We start from the raw sequence: 22,706 nt of genomic DNA on the forward strand, positions 1-22,706 counted from the left end.
CAATCGGATGGAGTTCTATCATGATAGATGTTCGTCTCCTATGTAGATGTGGGTCATTTGGAATGCAATTTTTAAACTTTTGCTGTGAAATTTAATTATGTTTTTGGTTGTTTTCCTATATGTTCATATACCGCAAGTTATATCATCATCGCAATATTAACCACTAATATCGAAATTTTTCTTTATATTGTGCAGCCCTAAAAAAAAAAAAAAAAAAAATGGAAAAAAAAAAAGTATCTTGAGGATGCACATATTTTTAGTGGGTAGAGATTTTGTGTGCATGCCTTTGTTGATAGTTTAATAGACAACTATAGACCTGCCCATATGGGGCCATTGTTTATGTGTGATGAATTGAGTCCACGTGTCTGTCTCTGGCATTCAACACTAAGCAAACCCTGCCCAGGGCACCCTGTTGACTCTTTGTGTGTGTGTGAGACTGGGGAGGGGGGTGCCTGCAGTACTTCTACATGTCTGAAGGTGTGTATGTGTGAGAGAATGAGGGTGTATTTCTCCTGCTGTGTGCTTGGCAGTGCCCTCAACAGTGCCATCCTGAGTGTGTTTCATCATCATCTGCCATGACAAAGATATCTAATGACACACACGTACACCGACACGCACACATAGACGTGCACAGTCCCATCTGTGCCATGGTATCCGGGTGCTTTGGGACGCTGCGGGAGACGAGGACAGGGAAACGACCCCACGATCCTACACCATGTGTCTTACTCTCAACCGTCTTCCTTTCCCTACTTTCTCCTGTCGTTTTCTACATCCATTATTGCTCTTCGCTCTAACTAGACCATCTATCAACTTTTTAAAATAAATTGAATATGCCAAATAGGTTTAAAAGCCAAAAACTTTTCTGAAGTGTTTAAGTAACCTTGGAAATATACAGTAAGTGGATTTTCTATGAATTATTGTCAACAATAAGAAAAAGTAAAAGGAAACTTGTTATAGATCTTTTTTTTTTCTAAATATGTTCCGACACTCACCTGGAATGTCTTTGTACACTTCCCCACTCTCAGCATTTCCACAGCACACCAGGGTATCATCTACAAGCCGGCCTCCACAGCATTGAACCCCATAGCCATCATGAAGGCTCCCACTGCAGCAGAGCTGGCCGCCTGTCATGGAGTAAGGAACCCCCCCACAGCATCTGTCACCCAGCCCCACGGAGACTCGGCCCTGCAAGTGGTCAGGACAGCAGTATTCATCTACAAAGACAAGGACAGATGAAGGAAACGCTTGAACAACGTGGAACGTTTTGATCCCAGACAATGAAACACAATAAACCCGATGTTAATGCACACAAACAAAGTGAAACTCACTGGTTTTAACAAGAACATAATATCCTTCACAGCACTGGTGCCCTGGGAGAGATGGGATCAGTTTGCCATTGCAGCACACCGGGATGGAAAAATTATTCCAACTCATATAACTGCCGTCACAACAATAATGATGCAGCTTCTTCATGTGTAACTGTCCAGTGCAGCAAACCTGTGTGACACAGTCACGTGCATGGAAGAAAGTACAGTATGTAAAAAAATGCAGGTAAATAAGGTGCCACATTTAAACCTTCCAACAGACACTCTAGTGAGCCAATCATGAAGCAGAAACTCTTGTCTTTATTCATTTAAATATTTTAATATAAAGCATCTTAATTCAACTTTCTTTTCCATCCAAATTCTGGGGTAGAATTTATTGCTAAATGCACTAAACTGGTGCCGTGAGACTGACTAAATATACCATATTTTCTGCACTACAAGGTGCTTTAAAAGCTTTTTTTCTCTCTCAAAAAAGTGCGCCTTATAATTCGGAGCACCTTATATTTGGATTCTTTTTGGTTCTGCTGACTTATGTCGATGCAATTTTGAGTGGTACACAGCGCTTTGTCAAAATGTTTGGTTAGGGGTTATTGGTAATACGCTAACAGATGTAGCGATATTGACCTTTTTTTTACGTATTACTAAATATGTTGGGAGTTAGCGTAGTCACAGTAACATTTGTTTTAGCTGTATTTGTCTGTTTTGTTTTATGTGTTGCATAAAAGTTGGGAGTTACAGTTATTGTGAATAAACTAACACCTGCTACATTGCCAATGTGTAGTGTGTCACAAACAAGTTATAGAATTATTGAACGCAGCTATTAAAAGCCTGACTGACTGACAAATTGATCTGTGACACTTTTTCTCACTAAATGTTTGGTATGGTGTGTAAAATGTGGTTTGTTTGTTATAATAAGCAGCAAAATAGCCTACTATGCCTGAGAAAATGGCCATCCTGTCTGATCTCTATATTTCTAGAAGAGCCGTGTGCCTCTAACGGAGGATTAATTTTTTTGTGATCTTAAATATTGTTACCACTCCTGCAGCTAGATGCTGTGCGGTAACTACAGCCTTTCGCAATGCTAACCTGACTGTGATTCAATGACAAAAGGGTCAAAGTGAATAATGGATAAGCTATTCTGGTAATGCTATTTTTGTGGATTGTGGTTCCCACAGAAGGCTATGATAAGTTTTTCTTTTGAAGGAGTTTGTGTGCTTCTTAGTCTGGAATACAGTGAGGATTGTAAGGATGACTCACAACTTGTAGCAACTGGAGATTTACATTACGATAATGAGGGTGGAAATAAAAATATTAAAACAGTAAGGACAAAACGTAAAAAAATTAAATGTTAATTTAACAACAAAAAATGCAATCATAAATATTATAAAAGGCAGAAAAAGCAAGGGTCATAAAACGAAACAAATACAAGTACAAATACAAGCAAAGAATGAAAATGTTCACCTGTTTATCTGGATCGAAGCAGGATGTCCCACACACACTGTGATTCAAAGGACACTGCAGGTATGAGCATCTAAACCTTAAAACACCTGCATTGTTCAAGTCCCTCCCCGAGGAGGGTGTAACCCTTGCCCCTCCCTGGGTGCATGATCTAAGTGTCCGTCTTAAAACTTCGTAGCCGAGCATGATTCCATTGGGTTTGCCTGGATGGGACCAATGGAGTTGTACCGACCTGGCAAAGGAGGGTTGGGGTGGGGGAGGTAAAAAACAAAGTGAAAGTGATAGGTGGGGGTGCACGTCTCCTTCACACTCCTTTCACACAAATGCACACTTGGAGTCACACACAAACTTTCAAGTACACACATGCATTCATGCATAGTTAATGCCTGACAAAGCTGAGTTACAGTGTCAGTGTGCGTGTCTCTTTATACACTTCACAGTATTGATTTTCCTCCCCTTTTTATCTGTGATATTTTTGGCAGGAGAAAAGGTTTGTGAAGCTGCACAGTTACAAACTGTACACCGCTCTTAGGGAAAAAAACAAGCCAAAAACCAGCGCATCGATTAGCCAACAAATTACATAGATAACTGTGTACTTAACAGAGCACAGTAGTAATTTTTATGTTTTCACCCACTTGTTTAGCAATTTTTACTACGACAACAAAAAAAACATTCATATCTTCTTCCACTTTCGGCTTCTCCCATCAGGGGTCGCCACAGCGAACAAGTCGCATGGTAAATTTGGCAATGTTTTACGCCGGATGCCCTTCCTGACGCAACCTTCTCTAACCGGGCTTGGGACCGGCAGAGGTAGAGAAGGGAACAGGGAGCAGCCTGGAGTCGAACCCGGGTTTCACGGACGGAAGGCGCCGCAAACCAGCACGAGCTAAACTGGCTCCCAAAAAAAATGTTTGTTTTTTGTGTTTTTTTTTTTTTTTTTTTTTTTTTTAAAAAACATTCATATAACATGTTATATTTCTAAGCATGCATTGAACAATGACTAGAAGATTTTTTTGTGGTCTAAAAACATTACAAGTGGAAGAAATTTCTTGTACAACCTTTTGAAAACAATATAGAATTTTGCTTAGCCTTGTTTGCAGTAGTTCTTCTTAAATTGTAAAAATGTTTCTGAATTCTGAAACTGTTCCTTAGTTTTACAAAGTCTATATGTTTAAAGAATCCATGTGTATTAATGCACACAGATTATTTGAGATTCAGAATGAGTCAGTTTGTTGTCTTCTTCTGACTAGATTTGTCATTTTCTACAAACTACCCTTCTGAATATAAAATAAACTTTCACCACATGGGGCAACATGTTTTATTAGAATTTTATGCTGTTATGATCTAAAAGTGAAGAGCTAAAAAAAAAAACCCAAAGAAAACCGCATGAAGAATTTTGTGCCAACTCCTTCTTTTATCAAAGTTAAAACTTTGTCCTTTTGAGGCAGAAAATTCACAGATTTCAAACTATTCACACAAAATAAAAATAATTAAAAACTATTATTTTTAAAGATTCATGTATAAAATTAGAAGTAACAGGAAAAGTATTTGCATTACATTACGGCATTACCTGGGACTGATTACTTGAACATGTGGAGTGCTCCAGTCAGCAGGCAGGTCTTCTACAGTGGTTGTTTTTGTGACATTGCTTCTAGTACAAGCATATTTTGTGCACGCTTCCACCTGTAGTCATAAACCATGACAGAAAACTAAATGAAAAGATGTGCTTGCATGTTGCCCTTTTGTTGAATTACTCTTCCTTTTACAAATGCATACCTGAATACTGTAGATTGTAAAAGGCAATAGGTCCCCCAACAGGTATGAGCCAGAGTTCGGATCCACACTGTCATGTAAATGGTCATTAAGATATATTTTGTAACCAGTAACAGCTCCATTGGGTTGAAGAGGAGGGAACCAAAGAACGCGTGCTGTACTGCTGTTTACAGGAATCACTTCTGGTGCCAGCATCCCTTCTGGCTCTGAGAATTGTGCGAGAATTGCACATTAGATGAAACATCTTAAACACACTCATCAAAGCATGGTAAATGAGATCTACCTAAATAAAATGGTAAATATATTTCACAATTGATTAAGTCCCAAAGTGCTTTACGGTCACAGTCCCATGACACATTTTGTCCCACACACACACATTCACACACTGATGGAGGCTCTGCTGCCATGCAAGGCAATAACCAGATCATCAAGAGCAATGTGGGCTTCAAAGCCCTGTCCAAGGACATTTCAACACATGGATAGGCAAGATGGGAATCGAACTTGCGATCTTCCAATCATAGACTGACCACTCTTCATCTGGTCCCCTACTTCTGCTTTTACCCCTTTCTCTACCTTCTTTAAGGTCTAAAGGGCTTAAAAAATAACAGTCCAGTTTCCCACGCATAGTCACATCAATGGCAGCAGAGCTGCAATGGTAGATACTGGCAAAAGTTGAGTTTTTTCTTTTTATTCTTTTTTGTGTATTTTCTTTCTGTATCGGAGTGGGACTTCGTTGTTTTTGTGGATCTTTGTGTGTGTTTGTCTGTCTCTGATTACTTTCAGGTGTGGTGCTTGAAAGGGTGTGGCTCCCATTGGATCCAAGCTGATGGAGGCAGCAGAATAAAAGCACCATGTGGACCTCCAGCCTGTGAGAGGGGAGCTTGGCTGCAACCTGCCTCCACTGCAGCTTGGCTGCAACCTGCCTCCACTGCAGCTTGGCTGCAACCTGCCTCCACTGCAGCTTGGCTGCAACCTGCCTCCACTGCAGCTTGGCTGCAACCTGCCTCCACTGCAGCTTGGCTGCAACCTGTCTCCACTGCAGCTTGGCGCTCTTCTCCACCTGTTTTGTAGTTTGTGTTGCACTTTGTAGTTTTTGTTGTTTTGTGTCCAGGCCCACTCTATGTCTGTCTTTTGTTTGTAGTTATGTTAAAGTGAACTGCCATTTTCTTTCACAGAGGTTTTTCTCCTGTTTATGTTAGTCTAGGGAAGTGAGTGTTTTGTCATTGATTTCCATTTTCTTTCATTCACAGGTAAGATTTCAGATTTCAGTTAGGTGGGGTTTTGTTTTTTATTTTGACCTCGGTTCACCCTAAAGCCTTTTTGCTTAACCTTTTAACTTCTTGTTGTTTGGGTATTTTTTTAATTTGTAAATAAATATGTTTTTTTTTACGGAATCTTTTGGTGTTTTGTTATTTTCATTCATTTTCATTCAGGGCAAAAACGTCACTTTTATGTTATGCTCCTCTAGGTCCCCCCAGACATACAAAGGGGCATAACAAGCGTAAGCTTGGTTAGGTAAAAGACACGAAGAATACTTCACTTCTAGCTTTGCTGTCTACTTATGATGATAGAATTCATCATTGGAAAAAAGAAATAATCATGAATGCAGTGTGGGAATAGAATAGGACAGGGGTAATCATACAGACACTACATATTATTCCAAATGAAAATGTACTCAGCTATGAGAAGTTAACCCAATTCATTTGCTGCCAGCACACTTACCTAAACCCAACCTGGCTCTACATTTCATTTACCACAGGATGGCATTGTTAACGCAATGCTGAACACTGAACCTCTTTCCCTGATACACACACATAACTTACTTGCAAATTAACCCTGATTTTAGCATTGCCCTATAGATTGCTGGCTGTGTTAGGATGGTTGGTGGGGTTGAGCTGCATTAGTTAAAATATATTAGAGCCCCCTTGATGTGTATGTGTGCACAATCGTATAGCCGTAAAATAATGAAATTACATAGAGAGCTCTATCAGTTAAACGAGCCATGCTTTGCCTTTAGCACCAAATGATTTTCTAATGTTTTTAATGCACTTTTTTATTATACTATTCAGATTAGAGAGAAAAAGGAGACCCCTGACATATGATTATGTTCAGACTCTGAGAATCTGCGAGGAAGAAAAGGAGGAGACCGTCCAACAGTCTTAGAGGGGAAAGACGAGAGAAATAAAACACCAAATGGTGCTGGATTGGAGAGATTTAAACAGTAAAATTTACTTCAAGAAGAGTAGTTTCAGGATCCAAAGGCAAAAAAGTTGTCAGTTGGATATCTTTAAGTCAAGTTAAAAGTGGATTTGATATTGAGAATAAATATAAGAAATACAAATAAGAACTTCTGATTAAATGAAATATGTACTTACTTCCATCTGCTGTGGTGACATTAACTACAGTCTTGGATGTATTGTGTGCTCCATTGAAGACTTGTAATGAGACCAGGTAGTTGGTACTGGGCCAAAGGTTGTTAATCACAGTGGACTTAACGTCTGGTCCAAATGTTTGCGTCAGACCTGGCTGCGGAGGCTCTACAGTGAGGAAGAAACATTCAACCTCTCCTTGGAGATCTTGCAAAGCTAAGAATCAAAAGAGAAAACAATTAAGGAATTAGATAAATAAAAAAAAAGATTGAGCCCAAATGCCAGCTCGGTACAATTTTTTAATTTTTTTATTTATTTTGTAAAAACAAAAATGACTCTTTAAAAGCCCTTTGTATGCTCATCTATGTATCCAATCCACCTGAGGGGTAAGGTGTGTGTGCATTTGTGTATTGTTTGTCAAAAAAATGTAGTCTTTTTAAAAAGGAAAATCCCTGCTAAAAGGAGGGTGTTTAGTGAGAGGAGGCCATCTTACATGGTTGTGTCCAGTTGACTTGTAAGGCTGTGTGATTGACAGGATGAACAGACACTGATGGAGACTTTTGTGGAAGCCCTGCCATGGTCCATGCCGCAAAAACCTCTCCAGCAGTCTGACCCACATCATTTTGAACCTCTAACTGGTACTGGTATTGTGTAAATCTGTGGAGAGATAAAAATAAGTGATTTCTTGAACAAGCTATACATTAACATAAAACTCTGATCTCTGGTTGGAGACAGTAAAGTAAAATAAAAAAACATTATTATTTCCAACTATTTCAAAGTATTATTAAAGAGGTACAACCACATACCAGCATCACAGGTACATTGGGGCAAAAAATGTTTGGCAGCTGAGGATTCTAAAGGACACTGTACCAACAGTGAAGCATGAGGGTGGTAACATTATATTCTGATTTTCTACAAAGGGAACAGGACAACTGATCTGTATTAAGGAAAGGATGGATGGTTTCATGTATAAAGAGAATTTGGACAAAATTCTTCTTCCATCAGTGAGAGCATTGAGAATGAAACATGTCAATATCTTGCAGTATGACAATAATTTAAATAGAAATATCATCTGGGCAATGAGGAAGTGCCTACATAAAAAGGATTTCAAAGTTTTGGAGTAGTCTAGTTAGTTTATGAACATCAAATAAATAGGGGATTTGTAGAGAGAGCTGAAAGTCTGCGTTGCCCTTCAACAGGTCTAAAACATCACAGGTCTGAAGAAGATCTGCATGGAGGAAGGGGCCAAAATAGCAGCGTGTGTGCAAACTAGGTGAAAGCCTTTGACATCCATCATTGCCAACCTTTACATTGTACATTGTACAAAGTACAGTGAACTTTTTGTATTTTAACTTATTTTCTGCACGATTATACAAATAAATACACAGAATATTAGGATTCCCTGAATTATTATTTTACGTTCTGTCTCTCATAGTTGAAGTCTATCTATAACATTACATTTCTCATCTATTTAAGTGGAATAAACTTGTAGAATCTGTGACTATCTTTGTGCCACTGTCAATGGCAGAGGGACATTTGTTAAAAAATATAATGGCAAGTGTCAAGATTAGTTTGATCTATGTCGGGTGAACATCCTGCTTAGTTGAGGCAGCCAAACACCCTTAGATAAAGTCATTATGGTAGACTACTTTGAACAAATTACTAATATTTGAGGCTTCTTGGTGGCAGCTATAATCATATAAAAAACATTCCCAAATCATCACTTAGCAATATTTAAAACAACAAAAGGCCAGCAAGTTGGTTAGTTATTTTAATACCCAGTTGAGAATGAAACCCGAAGCAGTTCAGCAGACACAAACAAAAAAAGTATTTCCACCAAGTGCCAAACTGAGATTAGGGGATGGTGTGTGGAAAACAATTTAATTCTTTGGGATATTTGCTTAATGTATCTTTGAGCGGTATTAAGAGATCGGCATCAGCAGCAGCTCGCCGATCGGCTCTGCACACACTGTTTGCTGCAGCGCCGGCGTTTGCTCTAGAGCTCATTTCGATAATCTCACCTGCTTAGGCCTTTATCTTGGTAGAACAATTTGGTCCCGGAGTAAACATGGAGCCAACGATGGAGATCTTCAGAGGGAGGCGGGGATGTGGCTGTTGATGCAGGGGCTGAGGTTACAGCCAGGGGTTCACGGGATTTACGTCTGAGCAAGTTGTATCTTAGAAGGCCATTAAAACAAAAAACAGTAAAGATGCACAGCTGGGTGTTGAAGAATCCATTACCACAAAAGAGCACAAATACTATAGACGTATACACATTCAAACCAATGGAGACCCACGTGTGCACATTCATTATTTAACTGACTCTTAGCCATCATTTCCTCTTCTTCTGCAGCTTTTTCATCATCTCCATTCTTCTACTTTCAATGTATCCCATCCCTCCCTCCCTACGCCCCTCCATCTGTTGTTTTTCTGCACGGTTTGTGTTTTCCTCTCCCCACAGTAATGCTAATTTTTGCTGTAATCAGAAGAGAAGGGCTTAATGCTGCCTTTTAACCAACCCACTTAGACAAACACACAGAGCTGGGCAGTGCAGAAAAGGGAGACGGGCTTATGCATTTTAATCGGCTGCTAGGAAAGCGGACATTCATTTTAGGGATAATCGCAGACAGAGTAAGACGGGAGGAACAAAAAGGACTGGAATGTACATGAGAACTGAGAAAAACTAAATGAAAAACACTAAACTCATTAACGCAGCACCCATCTTAGCAGCTCGATGCACTTGTCCAGCATCTCCCTTTTTTTGGACTTTATAGCAATAAGTGAACATCAACAAATGTGCTTTTCTACAGCTTTATGAACATTTTAAGTTGCTGCTTATAGTTTGTAGGTTTTCATTGTTAGTGAGAGAAAAAAACAAAGCTGACTCCTATAATGTAAAGTTTTTTTGATCATTCTTCTGGAGTTTTATAAAATAAAATTCATATCTTGACAAGAATCTACTTAGGCAAGTTTTTTTTTTTTTTTTTGTATACAGTTATGTTAGAAATATATATTTTTTCATTTTAAGTTATAATAACCTAATTTATAGGACTTTTTTACTTTAACAGACTGAATTAATATCCCTTAAATGGAGTAATCTGCCATTTATGTGCGATGAAACAGAAGTTGGAAACAGAGATACAGCTTTTCTTTCATAGAATTTATTCTTACCTGATATTTGGTCCGTTTGGTCGGCTTGGGGGTTGCCAGGAAATGGCCAGGAAAGATTCACTCACTGACACTATTGACAGAGGTGCAAGGCCTCCGGGCCTTGAGGGGAAAGTGGTAACAGGAGTTGGGAGACTTTCTGTGCATCCCCCAACATGACCTCCACCCTCAGAGCACGCTAGCACTGTGACGCTGTAGTTTGTGTAGGGAACAAGATTTGTTACGGTGACATTGAGAAGAGCTCCATCGGCAGCATCATGGGAGAACTGGGGTTCTGGGAGACGGATCTCATACCCATGAACCTCTCCATTGGGTATAAGAGGAGGGGACCAAGCGATCTGAAACCAAATTATTTTTGAGAGTTATATGATCAATTGAGAATACTAGCAGAAGTAGTTTAAAAAAAAATCATTCAACCTATTCAATTGTATGACTCGTCATTTTTAAATTTAACAATAAAAAAGTTTCAAATGGAGGAAAAGGATTTTAGAGCAAAAGTTATTACAACACATCCATCCATAATCACAAGTACTTTACAATCCAATACTCAATGTTATCGGACATAAGGGTAACAAGGGTATCCACACATGTGCGTGTTAAACTGTCTTGTGGGAATGATAACCTGACTTTGACTTAAGCACAAGATTCTTTTCATCATTTAAAATAGAGCACACCCACACACACACACCCACACACACACACACACACAAAACATGGTAAAATAATGGAAGCGACCGGTAATGGAATTGCTGCATGCAAAAACAAAAGCCTGCTGCCAGCGAGCGCTGCATCTGATTTGGAAACAGTTCAGTCTGTCAGCATTTCAGGGTAAGGCAACCTGTACACACAAACTGTGGCACACATGTGTTCAGCATTTGCAGTCAAACACACCTTCATACATCTGAGTGATATTTGCTCTCTTTACAATTATCTGTCTGTTGATGAAATGTACATGCATACATTTAAAATATACAGTGACACACAACAGCATTGTTACAATAAATAACTACATAGCTTTCTGATATCCACAAGCTTTGGTGATTAATGGGTCAGTGTTGATTAGAATATTAAGAATGAACATTGAGGCTAATTATTTCTCATCCACCCTTCATATTCATTTAACAAGTGACACTGTGAGGTGATATAGGACACCAACACACACATGCATAAACATGAGTAATGCCTGGACTACACAAAGAGAGGCAAACTACAGGACACACACAAACAAACCAGAACAGGGCAGGGTCATTTTGAGTTAGGCAGCTCATTTCCCAAAGTGCGTGTTGGGTGTGCTCTCTGGTGGAAGTCATTTTACAGATTGAATAGCTTGATGTAATCTGGTGATGGTGAAGACAGCAGACTCCAACACAGGGCACTGGGGCTAAGGCCAGAACAGTCTGGGTGTATGTGTGTGTGCACTTGCACTTTTGTATACGTAAATAAGAGAGGGAAAGAAACTATATTATCAAGTCAGAAGTGAGAAAAACACAGTGAGTTAGGACATGATATATGAGTGTCAGTGCATCTAATAAGTAACTCCGGAAGTATAGTTGACAACAGGTTGTCAAGTATAAAATAATTAGATTATTTACATGCTAAGTAAAATGTTTATTATCACAAAGACAGTTTTTGGAAACACACTGCCTCTTCTTTATGTAAGTTGGGAGTTATTCATGTAAATATCAAAGTTATGAGCAAATTTGTGTCACAAAAGTGGCTAAATCTGCACACAATAATTGCACACAAAATATGTCATTTGAATAGCAGACAATTATAATTTATATCAGAAACCTAATACAGTATATTCACAGGGCTTTTTGGAGGCCACATCAAAATTATGAGCACTTAATGTGAAATTTATTTGACAAATGTGTAGAAAAAGGTCTCCTCAGTCGTCCATGTGGAGTTATCTGTGAGCGTAGTCGGTAGTGAATCAGTTGTGTGGATATAATAGATTTGGAGAAATATGTAGCAAATTTGAATTTAAAAACTTAAATAAATATATCACAAAGAAATGGAATACATGACATAACCTTTACAAGTGTTGAATAAAAAGTTAATCTTTTTCAGCAGACGTTTGCTCATTTCCATATGTTTGATGGACATTAATTCTCTGAAGGTTTACACACTCTGGTCTGTTTTTTTTCTACTCTTGATCCAAGAAAACCAAATACGGGAAGTTACATAGATATGTAATTGTCTTTTTAGCCTTTAGAAAAACATTTGGGAAATTTTAGCTTTGCAGGACCTTTAAAACTATTTTTTGAAATATAATTTTTATTTTTTACACAATTTGTTATCAACTCATAATTGCACACAGCATACTCTTGTCTACTGTTTATTATTAAGCTACTAAAATAAAAAACAACAAAAAAATCATGATTATTTTGTTGGGCACACACACATACATATGAATGTCTTTAGGTTAAAGTCCCACTATTGCCACACACAACTAAGTGAGGCAATTTTTTTCTCTGCATTTGACCCATCCCCCAGGGGAAAATGAGCTGCAGTCAAATCGGGGCTCAGGAACCATTTGCTGGTTTAACCCCTCAATCCAACCCTTTATTGCTGAGTGTCAAGCAGGGAGACATTGGATCCTATTTTTTCCAGTCTTTGCTATGACCCAACCGTGGACTCAAACCCACAATCTCCCAGGGCGTACACTATTCCAGTAGGCCACTGAGCTGGTAAAAGATGACCTTAATGTCTTAAAGTATGGAAATCAAAGATGATGTACAGAATATGGAGGGATACTTAAAACCCTCCTCTGGATTGTCAAGGTCACTCAGTAACCAGGAAGCTGCCTGAGTGTGTGTCCAATTAGCAACAAGCGGGAAGGAGCGCTTTCCTTCTTGGATGTGTAACCCCTAAAGCTATTCTGCTACAAAGATGACAGGGGCGGCTCTGAAATTATGACAAGCATTAGCATTTTTCTGCAGTTAGCACAAGTGCAGGACAGTAAACGCAAATGTGTGTGCATCTCTTTGTGTGTGCATGCATATAATATTGTAGCACTTGCTTTCATTGATAGGCCTTGGTGTGAGATTAGCAGCTGGTGGAATTCAAATCTGGTCCCTCCTTCAAAATGGCCGACAGGAAGGAAGCTTTCTTAGACAGGGTCACGGCCCCTCCTTTGTCTGAAGGGGACCTTGAGCTGTATGGCTTTCGTTCTCATTAAATCGAAAGAACGTGAAGGAAATGACAGAAATCAGCCTGACATTGCCTTGTAGTTTTTTTGTTTTGTTCCAAATAGGAGTAATTGCAATGATGTTCTTTGAAGAGGAGCTTAAGCTTCTTGAAAGTAAAGTAAACACCTTATTGTTCCTAAATAAGGGTTCTGTGATTTGGAGACCACCTGTTTGTTACTTTTTAAATATATTATATCAGTTTCATTAGCACCATGATTGATTTCAATATTGAAAATGACTTTAAAACTTTTTGAATATAAACAAAAACAGGGTGGTCTTACTTGAAGAGATTCTGGTCCCAAAACCTTCACCTTTGGTGGACTGAGACCAGCAGGTCGAGATGGCCGAGTAGTGACATTCACCCAGGGCCCTGTAGGGTAAGCAGACATTTAAAAAGCTATTACAGGTGTTATCCTTGCTATTTTTCATTATCATGATTATAAAGTGAGCAAAGAACATGTTTTTAAACCAATTTAGTGATTCCACTTTTACCTGTAGCATTTCCAGCCTGATTCTGAAGCACGAGTCGATACTGATAAGTAGTCCAGGGACTGAGGGCTGAGGAGGAGTCAAGGAAAGAGAGTGGAGGAGGATCTGCTGGAAGATGGCCCACTATGGAAACTTTTTTGGTTCCCACAAGTCTGCGCTCCATCAGCCAGCTGTAACCACCATGAGAAAATAAATGAGGTGGATTTATACAGAAAACAGAAAGTTGAAAAAGTGGAGTTGTCCCTCACCGCTCCAATGGTCCGTTACTTTTCTCTGGTGCACCCCATGATAAGAGGACAGAGGTGGGAGTGTCAGAGTAAAGGTCAGGTGCAGGAACCCCTTCAGGGGTAGCTGGGAGAGTACGAAACCGCTGAGACATCGAAGACAGTGAACAGCCCACGCTGTTGCATGCTTCCACCTACATGTTTGAGAAAAACTTGGCTTGTCATTTAAGTGTAATTTGAGAAGGACAATATTTAGACCAGTCTACATACAGATGTCACCATACATTAAAGGATGAACAGTTCTTTGCCATGAAAAAACAATAATTTTATGTTCATTTATACTATCACAAAAAAATGTAGATTTTTTTTTACGTTGTTTTAGGTTTCAAATAATGTACCTGAAGGATGTAAGTCTGGTACGGAAGAAGGTCGACAAAAGCATAACTGGTAGTATTCCCGGGAACAGTTGCTGATAGAGGAGTCAGTCTTGATGGTGAACTAAAAAAACTTGAGGTGGAACTGTTGAAATGTGTTGACTGAATGTCACTGTTCTCTACATTTCGAGGATTCATGGTTGAAAAATGGTGAGGGAATGCATGCGCTGGGCCTTCACCAAAACTTGATACAATATTTGAGACTGTGTTAAAAGGAGACACAGAGATGAAGTCTGAGCCAGATGGGGTAGTAAAATCTGATAATGTATGAAAACTTGAGTTTGAGTTGATCAGAGGGCTGAGGTTTGTATGTAGGCTTTTAGTTGCATTGGAAAATGAATTAGGTTTGTAATCAGAAGTAACAGATCCGGGGAACAGATAGAGGGTATAATTTGTAATATGTCCATTTGGCTGTTTGGGAGAAATCCAGAAGGCTAATATACTTCTAGATTGAAGTCCAAGAATATTTGGAGGATCTAATGGTCCTGGACCTGCAGAAAGCAGACAAAAATAAGAAGTGACATAAGAAAAGAGTAGGAAATATTTGTTCAAGGAACTGAATAGATTATTAAAGTCCCACACATTATTTTTTGATCAATTTTAAAAGCAATCCCAGTGGTCTTTTAATTAAGATCATGCTGTTTTTAGACAAAATAAAAAAAACTGTTTTTTTTATGGTTTGAATAAAGAATACCCAGAAATCCAAATTAAAGCTTAATTAGCTTTATATACATGTCAGAAAAATGCCACAAGAACCTGTTAAAAACACCAAAAACACAATATTCATTGTAGTAGGTCTTTATTATCAAGAATGAAAAGAAGGAAAACAATTTGGAAATTTAATGTATTTTTAATTTAATGGCTATTTATATATATATATAAAGGCAGAAAAACATAGGGAAGGATTCTAGAAAAATCAAGGTTGTAGTCTCATTGCTTTTTTTCAACTTGGCTTCACTTTGAATGTTCAAAGCAATTTTCAATGCATGGTTTCCTAAGTTCCAGAATGCAAAAATGATCCTGTTAAGAAATACGCACAGATGCACATCAAGAGAGCCATGGGAAAAATAAATATATAAAAATAAAAAAGTCACATGACTTGCACATGTTCCAACGTGGATAAGAAACACCTCCAGACCAGTCAGAAGGATTTTTCACTTCACGGTGGCTCATTTAAAGGTAATGCCCCATCCCCCTCCTCCCCTGGCATTTACATCCCACTGTACTGCTCTGTAATGGACACACTCACAGACACATGCTCTTCCCCACACACACACACACACCAACTGACAAACCCACACCCACAATGAAGCAGTAATGGTGCTGTGTGAAGGGCAGGCAGATCAAGGTGACTGAGCGGACTGAAGGAGCGTGCTGCGTTGCTAAGTGCTACTGCTAACTGCTAACAGCTTTCCCAGATGGTGGTTTGTGTGCAATGAAGAGAGTGAAGGAAGGTGAGCAGTCAGTAAGTGGATGTGTGTATAAGTGTATGCGAGATAAGGCGTGCAATCATGTTTATGTGTATGTCAGCATACATGCACAAGAACAACAGCTGGTTAAGTCCAGCGAGTCTGGAGTGTTCACATCTTGTATGCTATCCCTTGATGGATAGGCCTTGCTTCTGAGTGAGATGCCGCCTTGGAGGAATCACCAAGAGCTGTTAAACCTTGTTTACACTGAGCTGTACGGTACGGTCCAGTCTGGTATTTTGAGTGTTTCCATAATAAAATAGACCCATTAATCAAACCCCAGTTGGTTGTAGGTCAGTACAAAATGGAATGGACCAGTTAGGGCGGAGCTACTGTTGAAACCTGTTGATTGGCTGAAGGTCATTACGACAAACGAAAGCTCGAAGAAAGTGGCTGTATTCCTCCTCGCTTCCAGCAGTCTTCTGTCAAACAACATTAAATGACTTGTGTCTACGAAAAGCTGCTGATGACCTCCATTGTTTTTTTTTTTGTCAGCTTCACCCCACATGCTCCATTAAGGTCCAACTTTGAGTTTACATGCTCACCTTGGGCCATTCTAAACTGGACTGTACCGGACCACTCAGTGGAAACAAAGCTTAAGAGAACCACTCCAATCATCTTTTTATCTATTGTAAAAGTGTTTTCAGTGGTCTTTTAATTATGATTATGCAGTTTTTAGGAAAAATGAAAAAAAAATCTGTACCATAGATTGTTGGTGCAGACTAAGCCTGCCCCTATTTTCAATCATCCAACTGTTTACATGCTCTCTTGCATGCTTACAGCCCCTCACAACCAAACATTACTGGTGCATCAAAAAATAGTGAGCAACATTGGAGATATCAAGATATCAATAGTGGAGATATCAAGCTGTACAGTTTTGAGACAGATGCCTGCTCAGACGGGGAAATGAAGACGTACATAGAAGTACCAGTTGATGTATCAGAATGGAGCCGAGCAGGGAACTTGTGACCTGCTGATTGTAGATCCTACGTCACATCTGCAAGCTTTTCCCAAAGGCATTATTTTGTCTGCTTCTGATTCACAACCATTTAAATAAAGAAATACTCATAAATTTGAATTGGATTGGAATTTTGAGCATATTCTTTTTTTTTAGCTATGTCCTTCATTATAAGAAACATGCTACAAGTACATGTTAAAAATGCCAAAAACACAGTTTTCATTGGAGTGGGTCTTTAAAGGAAATAAAACATTTTGGAAAAATGTAATGCTTTTTTTTGCACAAACTAAAAGAGAAAAATGTGGGTTGGCAGATGGCAGCCTTCCTTTAACACATGTGCTCCTCATTACACACAAACAGTTGAATGAAAGCAAAAAGTTCATCTGTTGGGTATGCCAACACAATCTCTTCCAACTTCTTCCTCCCTTTCATTTTTTCCCCCTCACTGCTTCCAGCTTTTTCTCTCTTCTCTGTTCCCATTTTGTGGTCCTCTCCTTTCTCTATGGCCTTTCTACTACATAAACAATGCAGGAAGTTGACCTTTTAGGTTAACAGGTTTTTATACTCAGCACTCACACTGATTCAATTACCCCCAAAGGTTCACTGAACCCTCAAACAGCCATGAGCCCGTTTTTGTCTGCAAGCGTGTATGTTGTACACCTCACTAAAGGCTTAGGTGTCTACCTATGTATTTACTAAACGATTCATTAAACACTTAATATTTACTGAGTGTCTGAATTACTTCTATGTAGTGTCCAGTAACCCCCCTCCCCCAGAATCCAACATATAAGAATTAAGGGAAACCAAGCAGACCAAAGTTAATCTACAAATACCAAATTGCAAATTGTTTTTGAAGAAAGGCACAAGTCAGTCACCTTTATCAGCTTCATAAAGCAACCAAAATGACCCAGCGTTAACTCAATTCTCTCCTCTTTTTTTCTTTTCTCCTCTCTTATTCATCCTATATTAAGTGTTGAGTGTTTTTTAGGTTTTACTGGTGCGTATAAAATTTTGCAATTTGAAGGACTGTTAAGTTTTTCAATTGAAACTTTCATTTAAGACGGAGTTGATGCTTTTTTGTTACTGCACTGTGGAAAAGGGAGAACAGATGTCAAGAAACCGCATCTAGCAAGTTCCTCAGTTTTCACTGATCATAAATTTCTCTCTTCTTTACCCTCTGTTCTGCTTTTCTTTTGGTCCTTGTTATGTCGTTTCCCAACCACTACAATGATTTTCCAATCTTGTTAATTTCCTCAGTTTTCCTATTTCATTGCATTATTCCTTTCATAACAATCACTCATATTCCTTTTTCTTTGTAAAGATCAGTGAAGCGGCCACCAAGCTAAAATCACATTTATAAAGAATTGGTTTCCATAGTTATAACACAATCGACTGACAAGAGATCGGAGAAGGAGAGGGACATAGAAAATGGTAAATGTGTGTTTGTAAGTCTACATCTCTGTGCAACCAAAGAAATAATTTTAATTCAATTGTGCATAGAAAGAATGAAAACATATGAATTGTAATGTCAACAGTGTTTCTGCTATTCACTTTGGTCTTAAAGGACAACAAATTAACTATTGTTTGGTAATTTCCAACTTCGCTTTCACACTGTTGACAATTATTCCCAGCTGGAAACCAAAACAGTCTTCCAAGAGATGGAAGTCCTAATGGGTTGGACCAACATCAGTACATGCAGAACTGGAAGAAACATCAAAATTAAAATAACTACGACTTTCTCAACTTTGAGAACAAGCGTTTTTTGTTTTTGTAGAGAAATGTTTTCAGGAGTCAAGCTCCCCTGATCAAGTCAGCCATTTTCCTACATCTGCTTCATTTGATTATGTTCAGAAGCGAGCATGACTATATTGATACCATCAGTGCACAGGAAACAGACAACCAGCAACTTCTAACCCTCCAACAAACTTGGCTCTAATACACAGAAAAGAGTGGTGAAAACCAGAGAGAAACAAGTCACATCAGTACAAATAGTTCATATAAATCATAGATCACAGAAGGGGTACATTTGTTTCGGGCTTGTTCCCCAGCCACTTGAATTACACACACTACTGCCAAAAAGTCAAGTCAGAAATCCACTGCACAGACAATTGTAAGAAAAAGAAAAATCTGAATGAGGGTCTAACAATAGAAGTTACTACTGAAAAGCTGAAAGAGTGTAATTCAGCTGTCCCTCATATCCGAGTGAGCAGGCAAACGAAAGATTTTAGGAATAAACAACTGTTAATGAAGATGCATAAAAGAGATGGGGCAAATTCATGTAGGCAATCTTAAAGACTGGTTGCAAACTTCTTTTTTTAATGCTATTGCTAAAAAAAGTAGAACAAGCTACAAAATGAATACTATATTTTATTTTGTTTGATTTGAATATTTGTAAGCTTTTCTATCATAATCTTCCAGAGATTTTGACAGTGTTTTTAAAGTTACCTTTACTCTTTTTTAAATTCCAATTTTTTGGGTGTCCTTTAGTTTTGATTATGTACTATCAAAGAAGGATGTAAAATTCCAAGAATTCTTCTAAAAAAAGTTCACAAATTTGGAACTTTTGGTTAAACAACGTATTTGCTGTTCCTCACCCAACTATTAGTTACTGATTTGAAAAAAAAAAAACCTTTATCACAGACTAAGCATTTCTGCACCTTTGAATATTTTAGTTCTATATATTGTATTTTTGTTTATTTGTCACAAGTTACAATTTTTTTATTATTTCAGTTCCATTTGTTTCATTCTTTCTTGTGCAGTACATAAATTAATGTACACTTTTATGTATTATACAGTAAAACAAAAATGCCTGTATTTAATTGATATATTTTATGCAAATCTGATTTCACAAATCATCTCTGGAAGATAACTGGAACTCCTTTCTATTTTAAACATTGCAAAAGAAAAGATACATTTGCAGAAATGTGTTAAGGCCACCTCAAATTTGAGGATTGCTAAATTCAGTTTTATAAATGTTAGGATCATTTTAAAATTGTGCATGAACCAAGCCCTACTTTGGTTTTCTAATTATTTTATAGAAGCAACAAGATACCTATATATTTGTTGTTTGCTGTGCACTGGGTTAAGGGAAAGTATACGTGTTTTGTGCATGGTTTTCTAAAGGTGAGTTGAGAATCCTTGGAGTCATAATGAGCATCAACGCTGAGTCTTACCATCATCTTAATGTTGTAAAGATGGTGTCAAAACCTGAAAAGTAATATGGTGAAGAATTTACATAGCATTACATATCTTTACTTGTATAAGCGACCTAAGTCATTCTGACTTTAGGATTCAATGAAGAGTGGTTAGGAAATAGGATGAGGTTTGCCCAAGGTCATGAGGCTGATCTGTAACCAGGACACCATGTCTGCCAGAGATGTGCATTCGTCTTTAAGTAACTGCAACCACCATAATACCTTTGAAATGTCAATCATTCAAACACTTCAATATCCTTTCCAGACTCTTATGAGATGGAATAATTTATTTAACTCAAAGTAAGTAATCTTTTGATGTATAAATGTCCTGTCAAAATAGTAGGAAAATATTGGGCTTTATAAATTAAGTTGTGGAAATATGTAATGGCAGGCAATTTAAATGAGTAAAGAGTTTTTTTTTGAGCAGATGCAACTGCCTAAGTGATGTGTGCAGAGCATGCTTTAGCGGACTGAAAAGGTTCAGATTAACATAGCAGGAGAAGAATTCAATACAGATGTAATGTCAGCAGCTAGCAGACTCTAGAAAGGTAAGTAAGGACTAAAAATGTTCTTTACGTTTTTGTCTTGGATTTTCTGTTATAGCAAGACTACAAAACTAATGAAAGGAATCTAATATGTAGGATTCTAGTTTGCTTTCTTAAAACTGATTTTGGAGCAAACCTGATAACAGTATTTTTAAAAACAGAAAAATTGACCATACTTCTTCTTTTTAATTTTTAAGATATTTCACATTCATTTAAAAAAAAAGAATTGACAAAAGTTGTTGTGTAGTCTGAAGTCATCACATATACAAAGCCCTCTATCACTTGACTGTGCCTTTAGAATATTTTGGGTGCCCCTAACCTTTAACTACGAAGTCAGTTAAGTGTTTCGTTGTGACTTTAAATAGCATTTTATATAATCTTTCTTATTTATTTATTTTGTATGTTTTAACTTGTGTTTTGCGACTTAAAATAGCACGATAACACTGTCTCACCAGGTTTTTGTCAGAGTATTGTCATAAGTATTGTTATTTTCTGAAAAGTATTTTTATTTTTCAATAATGTCTAAAAATGCTTTAAACCAAATTAAAAAGAAAATTCAGTTTGTGAACAGGATTTCTGTATGAATACTGCTTAAAATGTGAAGCCAAAGGTTTGGTTAGAATCATTTTCCTTCACTGCTTTCCCTGTAAATGTGACGGAAATACGTGGGGAAACAGAAGAATGATATATTATTAATGCCTCCTCTCATTAATTAAATTGCAGGACTTTTTGTGTTCTGCCATCACCTCTCACTTCATTTCTTAAGCTCCTTTACTCCTTAGACTTATTGGTTTTAATTTTGCTTTAGGTTACAGCTGTTTTTTTTCATGAGCAAACACTTAAACTTTCTAAGATTGTTCGGTTAAGATCCTTTTATTTAAGTGGAGCTTTTTTCATACTCCTTATGGCACTTCTCTGGCAGAATGTACATATTCAGACACACATGCACACACAGACACACTCTTAGATCACATAGATAGTGTGAACATGGGAGACGACAGAAGAGAGGGAGCTGTCTAACATGGCTGAGTTTATGTTCACAGGAGCCGTCTGTCTGTTCTACAGAGGCTGGAATTCATAGAGACTAAATTACATTAAAAAGATGGGTATAAAACTTTAATGGAATGATAAAAAGATGAGGAGAAAGTGTAGTTTTTTTTCCATTTCTCTGTTCTCTCATTAGCCCTTATTTCATTCTGCTCCCATATGTACATCTTTTTTCCATCATTTTTTCAAACAAACATCTTTAAAATCAGGTGTTACCTATATTCTTGTCAAAAGCAAAAGTATTTGGAAAATACATTGAAAACCGAGGAATATAGAAGCAAAACAAACAACCTCTCAAAAATTGAATCTATAACATCCCCTAAAAGTAAATATTTCTATTTAAATATAGCTAAATGAAATGTGAAAAGTTGTCTTTTTTGTGAGGGAAATAATATTAACCCCTTGATGCCTAAATTTTTCCAGCTATAAAAAGAATATTTATGTTTTTGCTTTGTGTAGATGCTTAATTAAGGTAATTTTGGAGCCGAAGTGGTTTGATGTTGCATCAATAGGCAATTATATTGACAATAAGCTTTAGGACTGCAAATATTTAACATTTCCAACTGCGACTATGATTGATTTGCTTTCCTCTGTGATGTAAAACACTCTTTCTTTCTTCAAAAGGGGTTGCCAGGGCCTATCCCAGCTACTTTAGGGTGAGGACGAGGCCTTGAAGAGGTTGCCAGTGTGTTGCAAGGACAAACCCAGGCACACATTGACTCCTAAGGAACAGTTTAAAGTCACCAATCAGCCTGTAAACCTTTTCTTTTTGGATTGTAGGAGGAAGTCAGAGTACCGGAAAACAATCCATGCAGGCACACAGTGAACTTGCAAACTCCATACAGATAGTCCAAGCAGGGACAAGGGTCTTTTCACTCGGAGTTGACAGTAATGGTGACAATCAAACTGTACAAGGTAAAACTTTTCAGGCATTTGAAAGCGAATTTAAATACATATTGTTAAAATAAAAAAAGAGTTTCAAATAGTTTTAAATCAAGAAAACAATTTATCATTTTAGCCTGGTTGTTAATATCTGAAAATTGGTTGATTGAGATCTGGTGC

The 22,706-nt window shown here is 37.8% G+C and overlaps 1 protein-coding gene across 1 annotated transcript in view; it reads right to left on the reverse strand.

Moving 5' to 3' along the window:
- Positions 1–22,706, reverse strand: part of ush2a (usherin) — a 190,485-nt gene that overhangs the window by 60,931 nt on the left and 106,848 nt on the right. The window contains exons 50-62 of the mRNA XM_023953554.1: positions 14,396–14,922; positions 14,022–14,191; positions 13,777–13,943; positions 13,566–13,654; positions 10,097–10,431; positions 8,947–9,102; positions 7,419–7,582; positions 6,932–7,141; positions 4,560–4,762; positions 4,354–4,466; positions 2,787–3,015; positions 1,329–1,497; positions 993–1,214 (exon numbers count right to left, since the gene is read on the reverse strand). Coding sequence (XP_023809322.1) covers positions 993–1,214; positions 1,329–1,497; positions 2,787–3,015; positions 4,354–4,466; positions 4,560–4,762; positions 6,932–7,141; positions 7,419–7,582; positions 8,947–9,102; positions 10,097–10,431; positions 13,566–13,654; positions 13,777–13,943; positions 14,022–14,191; positions 14,396–14,922 — 2,754 coding nt within the window. The remainder of the gene's footprint in view (positions 1–992; positions 1,215–1,328; positions 1,498–2,786; positions 3,016–4,353; positions 4,467–4,559; positions 4,763–6,931; positions 7,142–7,418; positions 7,583–8,946; positions 9,103–10,096; positions 10,432–13,565; positions 13,655–13,776; positions 13,944–14,021; positions 14,192–14,395; positions 14,923–22,706) is intronic.

The sequence above is a fragment of the Oryzias latipes genome, chromosome 3 (assembly GCF_002234675.1).
Source record: "Oryzias latipes chromosome 3, ASM223467v1".
Taxonomy (NCBI): Eukaryota; Metazoa; Chordata; class Actinopteri; order Beloniformes; family Adrianichthyidae; genus Oryzias; species Oryzias latipes.